The sequence below is a fragment of the Centroberyx gerrardi genome, chromosome 16 (genome assembly GCF_048128805.1).
Source record: "Centroberyx gerrardi isolate f3 chromosome 16, fCenGer3.hap1.cur.20231027, whole genome shotgun sequence".
NCBI lineage: Eukaryota > Metazoa > Chordata > Actinopteri > Beryciformes > Berycidae > Centroberyx > Centroberyx gerrardi.
The window spans coordinates 21,632,938-21,643,118 of NC_136012.1; the positions used below are offsets into that span (position 1 = coordinate 21,632,938).

Below are 10,181 nucleotides of genomic sequence, written 5' to 3' on the forward strand. Positions count from 1 at the left end.
CCCCCTCCAGCTATCTGATGCTAACAAGCATCTGTCTCTAGTGAGAGCCACTTTATCCCATTCATACACAAATCAGCCAGCTCACTGCCTTCTGCCACAGCCATTGTCTTATGGCCATGCTGCAGGCACAGGCTCTGCTGGGGGAAATAACCCCTATCAATGTACATCAGGGGTCAAACAAGGATTCTGCAGTTTCAGATCCCTGTGGAAAACATTTTAAGTATCTGTTGGCCAGGTAACTTCATACTATAACTTGATAGGTCACACTGCCCTTCATTTCTTTTCAATAAAACCTGAAATAGAATAGAATAAATCTTCATTCACATGGGGAGCCACCCTTCACCAAAGACAGCAGAGGTGACCAAGGTCCTACTCTATGACATAAAAACACTTTTTCCAGTCATGAAATCTGACGTCTTGGGGGGGGGGGGTAAATCAGATTTCCAATTTTGTGTATTTTATCTAATTTAATTTATTTTGGCAGGGGTTCAGAAGAGGTCTAATGCAAAATAGGCTAATAGGACATTTCAGTGCGAATTCAGTAATCTTTCCCGTACTAACTGAGCTTTAGTAATCCTAAAATACATTTTAGACGGATACTAATATCGCAGCAAACTATGCAATTTACAGGATATACCATAGGAATACAGTGATACATAAAACGAGGACATAAATATGGCACCAAGTACGATATGGTTACTGTAAACTCAATATTGATACTATACGTCCATCATTTCGGAATATTAATGTAATTTTTCGTTTAGCTTGCTCAATCGAAACTGAAGCAGACTAGTGATTACTTTGCATAATTTTTGGATGAAGAATGAAGAATAGCTACTCTGCTCAAGCGGAAGAGGTGTTGACGATTTTCTGTCGTCACACGTCGTCTGGTATAAATACAAGTTGCGTTCCTCCTCCCCCACCACCTTCCAGCTTAGCTGACTTTCGATCCGGTCGAGTAACGGTCAACTAATCTTTATTAAAAAAATGACAGACCAACTTTGTAAACTTTTCGTCGGTGGACTGAACGTGGACACCGACGACGACGGGCTCCGCAAGCACTTCGAGCAGTTCGGTAAGCTCACCGACTGCGTCGTCGTCGTGAACAAGCAGCTTCAACGGTCTCGTTGTTTCGGCTTTGTAACCTACTCGACAGCCGAGGAGGCCGATGCAGCAATGGCGGCTAGGCCACATGTCGTCGACGGCACCACGGTCGAGCTGAAGAGAGCCGTGGCGAGAGAAGACGCCAACAAACCAGAGGCCCTTGCAAAGGTGAAGAAAATCTTCGTCGGGGGACTGAAAGACGACATTGAAGAGGAGCACATGACCGAGTATTTCTCCCAGTTCGGTGAAATCGAGAAGGCCGAAGTCATTTCAGAGAAGGAGGGCGGAAGGAAGAGGGGATTCGGCTTTGTCCACTTCACCGACAATGACTCAGCTGACAAGGCAGTTGTAATGAAGTTCCACACCGTCAAGGGACACAAGGTTGAGGTGAAGAAAGCCCTGACCAAGCAGGAGATGCAGGCAGCGAATAGGTCCGGTATGATGAGGGGAGGCAGAGGGGGGATGAGGGGCATGAGGGGAAATCAAAATGGCTTCGGCGGCAGAGGAGGGTACAACAGCTACGGCGGCAATGATGGCGGCTATGGCGGAGGCTACGGAGGTGGCTATGGCGGCGGTTATGGCGGAGGCTATGGAGGAGGAGGATATGGCGGGGGTTATGGAGGCGGCTACGGAGACCAGATGGGAGGTTATGGTGGCGGAAACGGCTACAGTGACTTCGGCAGTGGTTATGGCCAGCAGCCCTCTGGTTATGGCCCAATGAAAGGCCCTTCTGCCGGCTACGGTGCTCAGAGGAGCGCCGCTCCCTACACCCGAGGGGGTGGCGGCGGCGGCGGTGGCTACCAGAGAGGGGGCTATGGCAGCGGCTACTAAATCCATCTGCAGCTATAAAGGACTATGAAAACGAAAATCTCCACACACCCTCAGCCATACCTCCAGATCTGGACGTCAAACTCAAATTCGGTAATGGGGCGTCTGCCGCAAAATCCAACCACGGCAGAAATGTGGACACTGTGAAAACCCCCCCCCCAAATCATAATGAAGACCTCAAAAACCCAAACAGGTAGGAAGATCACTTCCCAGAAAACCTGATTTACACGAGCAGCAGTTGTTGCTGTACTACTAGGACACGGTCAAATAAAGAATATACAGTGAATCGTTTTATTTTATGTCCCCACGTCGAGGGCGTGTAGCTGTCGTTTATAGAGGTGGATATTATTATATTTTTTTTTATTTGCGTACCCCAGTTTTTTGGAAACTTCGATGTAGGATTGTTTTGTTGGAATGGAATTATTTTTCCTCTTTGCATTTTAAGCAATTAGATTTTGTTTTCCTGGAGTAAAAATCGTGTGTTTTCAATGTATGGGGATGAGAACGCATGTGTTGTGGATTTGGATTTCTCAGCTATGTCACACTGATATACATACATTTGTATAATTATTCACTACGTAATAGTCATTTAGTAAAGGCGGGAAAGTGATACTGCAGTATCCAGGCAGTTTCCTTGTTCTTGCCCCATATGTTGTGTAAAATAGTGATTGAATTCCCACCACGCATAGACATAGTGTCCAGTTTATTTAAATATTGTTCATCTTTTCCATTTACTTGTAGCAATATCTCATGTATATTGTATACTTTCATGTCTGGAGATCAAAACTTACTATTGTTAAAAAACACTTGCATATGTATGTTCATTTTAAATAAAACGTTATACAAACTTAGCTTAGTTATTTTACTTATTTAACAAGGCTGCCTTAAGTTCCACAGGTTTTATAAGTGACTTTGACTTCATCTTGTTGAACATTAGTTATATGGCATCTTTCCCACTGTTAAATCCCTTACTCGCAGGTGGGTGAAATGGACAACGGTTGTAGTCTACACACAGCCAATGCATGTAGGCTTTGTAGGGTTTTGCCTTGTTTTTAAAAGTAATTTGTGGACATTGTTCATCTCTAACCTTTTTGATTTTTTTTTTCTTTCTTGAATACATAACTATATGTGGACATGGGGGCTCTGATATTTATCTTTGATTATTCCTACATTTAGGTGTTCTTACTCGTATCCCAGTAGGCTATCCCAGCCAAAATAGCCGTAGCAGTTTGTTTATAGGCTACATCAGGACCCTGTTGATTACCTGGGGTCGATTGTGATAGGAGTCTGAAATATCTCTTTAGGATATCCACATCCAGCAAACTAGGTATGTAAATCAACCTGTCTTCACTATGTGTTGGTCAACCATGTATGGAATTTCTCTTGAGATGGTGCACAAGTGTACCATGTTTTATCTTAAAGGAACAACTTTTACTTTTCTGACTCATAGCTTTAAATGCGTCTCATTTAGCTAATATTAAAAAAAAGGGGGTTTCTACTCAATTTGGTCCTTTCTTAATGAAGTTTAAGTGGGTGGAGGGGGACCCAAGTTTTGTTCCACCATTAAATGAAATAATGGAACGATAAATTGGTGTCTCCTCCGGAAAACCTTCACCTGTCCAGTTTCTCATTCTGTTTCTCTCCCATCTCTCCTCCAGGTTGCTACTGTAACCTGGGCGCCAGGACATCACCCTGGTAATGATGGGGTGTGTGTCTCCACGCCGACGGGGGGACCGGAGAGATGGTCGTTCCTTCTCCCCCTCAGGTGATGTCAGATTCCAGGATGGATTCCCCAGTGTGATCAATGTGTACTATAAAGTGTTTTTCCAAGGTTTATATCTGAAAGGTCATACTACAGATGTGATGGTTTTACATTTTTGGAAACTATTATTTCCATTCATTAGCAAGATGACCTGTGCCTCTTGCTGTCCCTCACTATTTCCTGACTATTTTGATCAAACCTCTTGTAGTTCAGTATGAGCTTTCAGACATAATGTATGCTTTTAGGTGAAGAGGAAAATCGGAGTCATTTATCTCAGAGGAATCAATGAGCGGCGGTGACAGTCGGTGATTGTCCCAGTGAATGTCCCCATTCAGTGGCCCAAACCAACTGAAATAAAATGGGGGCGAGGGTCCAAATGCCAAATACTACAAGTTGTAGCCTCCTGTAATGTCACTTTCTCCACAATTTTGGGACGTTTTTCAAAGTGGTCAAGGAGTATGTCGGACCTGCTTTTGCTCTTGTTAAACTGAGCAAATCCAAAGGTAATTGCTAAGATAAGCATTTGCTACCAGAGCAAAGCTTAAAATGCTCAATTTTCTATGCTGTCATGTCTGTTGGCATAGGAACTGTGCTCCAGAGGAAATGGGTCTAAATCAAAGGATTTTATGGGCTTACATTGCTGGGCTTTCCACAAGCATCTTCACACCAGTGGCTTAAAATGGAGCTGGAGTAACCATGAATTTTAAATGAACATTAGGAAAGGTTGGTGTGAAAATCTCTAATGATTATAGAGTACACAAAAGATGCGAACAATTAAACTTATTTTTTAATGGGGTTTGTTTCCATGTTGATCGTCAAAGTTATGATTTATCTTGATGCTTTGGGACATCCAGCATGGCACAGTTGGTATAATCTGACGAACTACTACTTGTATTCATGTGAAGCTTTGTATTGTGGTGTTGGCGGTGTGCATTTTACTACATTTTATTCTCTTTTACCCCTTTTTTAGGATAGAAGGGCTTGACAGTTTCTGATCATCCCGTAGTTTGGAGAAAGAGGAAACGCCTGACATGATGCTTTTTTTTTATAAATCCAAAATAAATATTTTTATACAAAGAGACTTACTGTTGTGTTACTTTCAAACATTTGAAGAGAAGGATAATGTTGTAGCATGTTTCCATTGTAGTTCCCTGGTGATGGCTTTCACAAAGGAGTCAGAATAAGGACGAAACCGAAGGGTCGCACTAAAGATTTTCATTGTGGCGTTGGTGATTGTAAGACTGACTGGTTTTACAGGAGTGAGTCATAAGATGCAAAAGGAGCAGGAAGTTTCCACAGAATTGGTGATATAATTACTCATGTTTGAGTCACCTTGGTTGGAATCTTAAAATGTTTTGAGTGCATTTTCAGCTTTTAGATGCAATATGTCATTCCCTTCAATGCTTGCAACTTTCAATTTAACCAAGGGACATGGCAGGGCTGTTTTTACCCGTTTCTCAAAAGTATAACAAGTGATTGAAAAGATGATTCTTGTATTGCTTGTATCCCCCCCCCCCCCCCCCCATGCCCTGCTTGTGTCACAGAAACCAACAAGTCTTGATTAGTGTCCATTCTTCCAAGACTTGTCTGCCTCAGTTTAAATTTAAAGGAAGGGTTCCCACACCCCTGGAGAAGTTATTGATTTTAGTGATTTTACAATTGTATTTTCCAGGCCTGGAGAAGTTCTCAAACAGGTTTTATTTTATAGAATGAAGCTAAAGGAGTGCTGCTTTGCTGACCAAGTTTCAAAAAAGGTGCTCGTTGGAGTCAAGGTTTAGATATCAATAGACAGAGAAGGGAATACAGCTCATCTCTAGTGGCTGGGATGGCTGATCCTCCAAAAAAATTCCAAGGCACACTTTTTTGCTGAAAAAGGCCGTCATCAGGACATATGCCACCCTGATGAAGACTGTATAGTTGCGTTGGCGTAGTCCATACAATAAAGGCTTTTTAACTTTTTCAGCAAAGAAGTGTGCCTTGGAATTTTTTTGGAGGATCAGCCATCCCAGCCACTAGAGATGAGCTGTATTCCCTTCTCTGTCTACAGGTTTTATTTAAATTGAGTAATTAAAGATTTTATTTGTAATGCTTCCCCCCCCCCCCTTCTCTGACTGGCTCTGAAACAGTCCAGACCTCCCTGTTGGAAGAAAATATTGTTGGTTGCTTTTTTGTTGACAATTAAAATATAATCCTTGATTTTAAAGTGGAAAAACTAATGCTTAAAGTTAGTGTAGTTGATGGTTACTTTTTAATTCAGTCTCATTAACATTTGGTCATGGAAATTTGAAAAGAGGTCATGGTGAAGTCAAGTTAGGGTTAGTATTATGTAGTAGTACTATGTAGGAACCCTGTACATGGTTCCTACGTAGGTCTGGAAATGTATGGGAAAATTCTTTGGCAATTCCAAGTCTTCAGAAGTTTGGAAATTGTATAAAAAGTATGGAAAACAATTGACTAAGAAGAATGAACATGATATGAAGGCATAGAGAAAAGGGTTATACTTTGAAATCGAAACTGCAGAGGAACCTTGCACATAGTGCAGTACGTTGAATGTCTTGAGTAATTCTGGGCAGTGGGAGCTGTTGTAATAGAATGATCAACTGAAATCTTACGCACTGCGTTATGCAAGCTTTTAGACTGAGGGGTTACACTGCTGTTGATGTTGATGACCTGTCCTGCAGTCGCTTGGGTGATCACTGTGTCATTTTGATGTGGCAAAAGTAAGTAGGATGCTATAACACTAAACTACTTAGTGTAATCCATTCCCATGTAGTCATTTAACATGTGAGATATTCTGTAAAAGCAGTTTTCTTGGCAATCCGATATCATGTCTAATGCTGCCTTCAAGTGCTTGCCCTAAACGTTTCTTCCGGGGTCGGATCTCGTAAATATGACACAGTCACATGGCAGCCACGTGCCATGGCAGGTTTTCATTCCAGCCAAAGACTACACCAGGTGATTTCACTGATAGGCCAACCTTTAACCAGAGACGAGGAGCTAATCAGTGAAATCACCTGGTGTAGTCTGGCTGGAATGAAAACCTGCAGGCTCTCACATCATGGCACATGGTTGCCTGTCCCTGCTGTATCAAGTGTTCAGTGACTTTTTTTTTTTTTTTTTTTAGAAACGAAGTGGCACTGTGCTACTTTTTACTGCTACAGCACAGCAAAATTGAGAAATGCGCATCAATTTATGTTTTAATTAATTGATTAGCTAAATGTAGCCTATACATCCCCCCCCCCCTTCCCCTGCCCCTGCCCCTGCCCCTGCCCCTGTTTCTCCCTCAATACACGTCTCCTAAACTGTACATACCGTAACTACATGGGAATCAGAACAGTCTGTCTTTCCTGTCTACTACTACTGTCTATGTGCTCAATTCGTAATTAAGATATTTCCGATAGAACTGAAGGCAGCATTAACGCGAATCGTTTGAACGTCAATGTGGGTGGAGGTAGTTTCGAGACAACCAATCAGCGCTAGCCACGTAGTCCTACGCAGGCAAGAGTCAAGCGGACGGCCCATACGTTTCTCCATTGAAGAAGAAGAGGGACCGAGCTTAGCACTGTTCCTTTCTCAGTCCAAGTTCAATCATGACGAACCAACTTTGCAAGCTTTTTGTCGGGGGACTGAACGTGGAGACCACCGACGATGGCCTCCGCCAGCATTTTGAGCAGTTCGGTACGCTGACCGACTGCGTTGTGGTCCTGAACCAGCAACTGCAGCGCTCCCGCTGTTTCGGCTTTGTAACCTACTCGACAACCGAGGAGGCCGATGCAGCAATGGCCGCTAGGCCACATGTCGTAGATGGCAACAGCGTGGAGGTGAAGAGGGCCGTGGCCCGAGAGGATGCTAACAAACCAGAAGCCCTGGCCAAAGTCAAGAAGATTTTCGTTGGCGGGCTGAAAGACGACATCGAGGCGGATCACCTGACAGAGTATTTCTCCCAGTACGGCATGGTGGAGAAGGTCGAAGTCATCTCCGACAAAGAGACCGGTAGGAAGAGAGGCTTCGGCTTTGTCTACTTCGAGGACAACGACTCTGCCGACAAAGCAGTGCTGATGAAATTCCACACCGTCAACGGACACAAAGTGGAGGTGAAGAAAGCTCTGACCAAGCAGGAGATGCAGGCGACCGGCGGCAGGGGAGGAAGAGGCCGCGGAGGAAGGTCTATGTCGTACAATGGCTATGGCGGCGGAAGAGGTGGAGGCTACGGAGGCTATGGCGGCAACTACGGCGGTGGTTACAACGATGGCGGGTATAGTGGAGGATACGGTAATGGCGGATACGGCCAGGGGGGATATGGTGGAGGCTACGGCCAGATGGGAGGCTCATACGGCAACGGGTACAGTGACTTTGGGGGAGACTATGGACAGCAGTCCTCCGGTTACGGTGCCATGAAGACGGGCAACTACTCAAACAGGAGCGGGGCTCCTTACGCTAGAGGGGGCGGCGGCGGTGGTGCATACGGCAGGGGTGGTGGATACAGTGGCTATTAAATAGCTTCCTTTTTGAGTTTTTGCAATGTTCATGGGGAAAAAAAAATCTGATTACAAAGAACTGAATTTACACACATATCACACACAGGCCCGGGTGGGGGTGGGGCGGTCTTTGTTGATTTCCAACGGAGGGAGCAGCGCCCATCACCCACACAAAATGAATGGGACTGTCCTGAATCCTCTCTGCCCCCACCCGGACCCCCATCTGTCCTCACACTCAACAGACATTACGGACTTTACTCCCAAGAATTAAACTTTGCTGAAATGTACTTTGTTATGTCTGGGGGGGTTACCTTATTTTGTTTTGACATTAAGTAAAACCGTAATCATTGTCAGTCACTGCTTCAAAATTTAAGAATGGAGTTGTTTGTCTTTGCAAGCCAGCCAGATATGTCTGTTATTTTTGCATCATGAACTCAGGGTATCAGTGGAGTTGGTAGCAGTGTGAGACTTGGGTCTTGGTTGCTTGAGTTTCTTGATCTTAAAATTTCGTGACAAAGTATTATTTTCGAGAAATGTCACGGATTATTTTGATAACTGCATTTTTTTTTTGTTAATTGTAAATTGACCTAATGACCTTTTTTTTTTTTCTTTCCATTTTTCCCGTCCCACCCATGCTTTTGCTTATTAATACTTCGCAGTTGAGATAAAAATGTTTGTGGAATTCATGTTCAGTTCACCCTTATGTTTTACTCTTCCTGCTTTTATTATTAAAGTTTTTAATGTTTTGAAAATCAACATCTCTGATCTCGCATTCACTTAATTCTGGGTATATGACTCGGGCTCATTTCAACAGTTCATGCTTTAAAGCAGCATTGGGGTTGTTGCTTTCTATCATTTGCAGGGGTATTGTGCCTTTTTTTTTTTTTTTTTGAATTTTTTTTTTTTTTACTTGACTTAGATTAACTTGCATTGAATAATTTACCTTCATTTTCCATTAAATACAGCCATGTGAATTATAGTTGAATTCATAAAGGTACCACCAGGAGGGAGTATTGCTTCTAAATCCCCCCATTTCCTCATCGGCCATTTTATACAGGCAGAGATTTACTTGCCAATGCTGTTGGAGGCAGAGACGGAGTGAGCGGAAGCGGTATTTAGGATCACACCCGTTTTCTCGGCGGTTGCAGCTCCTTGTCTTCCCTGAACAGTCCTGTTTTCTTGACCTCGTTTCTTATTCTCCATTATCGTCTTTTGTTTTTATACATTTTGGTGATGTCTGACATCCTGGAGTATAATCTAAGAGTCTAAAAATCTAAAAGTAGTATGTTTAGGAAAGGGATTATCACACTTTTTCAAGGTGTCCCAGTTAAATTTACTTCGACTAGGAACACCAATCTGAGGAGTGGATGTATTAAATATATATATATAAAAATGTTAAGCATTGTTCCTTAAATCAGAAGACATTCTTGCATGTTTTGTCAGCTCTAGTCAGTGAAAAAATGAAACTCCAGGAAGCTAACTAGGCCTACAGCTCAAGAACCACGTGTTCTTGAGGAGGAGCTATTTTATTGGCCCAGATCATGGGCTTTTATATCGTTTTAATATAGTTAGCCCACCTAAGACATGCAGTTAATTGATCATAAGGTAAGATCTTAAAGATGAAACTCTTAATCATCCCCTTGGGGAAATGTGACCCTTGCAGCAGCAGATTGGACCAATAGAGATAAAATAACAGCTCTGGACTGGTTTTGTAGTTTTTACTATAAGAGCACCTGTCTTATGTTGATGCAATCACAGCCAGCTAATGTTAACATTTTCATCCAGTTAAACGAATTTAATTCCATTAACCAATTACCTGCGTCGCTTGACTTGATTTTATCCAGTCACAACCTTGAACTCACCGACATCTTTCCAAATCTAATCTCACAACTAATGAGTAATATTGGTATTGTTGGGATTAACTATAGTTTAATCTATTAAGAAAATCTGTTAGACAGTGTGAGCATATAGTATATATAGAGAGAGCATATAGTCACAGTTTGTGTTTG

General features: G+C 42.8%; 2 protein-coding genes across 6 annotated transcripts; both read left to right on the forward strand.

Moving 5' to 3' along the window:
- Positions 1-938: 938 nt before the first annotated feature.
- LOC139924149 (heterogeneous nuclear ribonucleoprotein A0-like) lies at positions 939-4,775 on the forward strand. Of its 5 annotated transcripts, XM_078288979.1 has the most exons (5): positions 939-2,125; positions 3,109-3,259; positions 3,591-3,697; positions 4,279-4,417; positions 4,665-4,775. In XM_078288979.1, exon 1 carries the CDS (start codon positions 988-990, stop codon positions 1,933-1,935), a length of 948 nt encoding a protein of 315 aa, XP_078145105.1. In that variant the 5' UTR covers positions 939-987; the 3' UTR covers positions 1,936-2,125; positions 3,109-3,259; positions 3,591-3,697; positions 4,279-4,417; positions 4,665-4,775. The 5 variants fall into 5 exon arrangements, with proteins under 5 accessions (XP_078145105.1, XP_071771210.1, XP_071771211.1 ...); XM_071915109.2 differs by having other exon boundaries at positions 4,279-4,775; XM_071915110.2 differs by lacking the exon at positions 4,279-4,417.
- A 2,443-nt stretch (positions 4,776-7,218) lies between these two features.
- Positions 7,219-8,928, forward strand: LOC139924158 (heterogeneous nuclear ribonucleoprotein A0-like). Its single transcript, XM_071915123.2, has one exon. It carries the CDS (start codon positions 7,285-7,287, stop codon positions 8,188-8,190), a length of 906 nt encoding a protein of 301 aa, XP_071771224.1. The 5' UTR covers positions 7,219-7,284; the 3' UTR covers positions 8,191-8,928.
- The last annotated feature ends 1,253 nt before the right edge of the window (positions 8,929-10,181 follow it).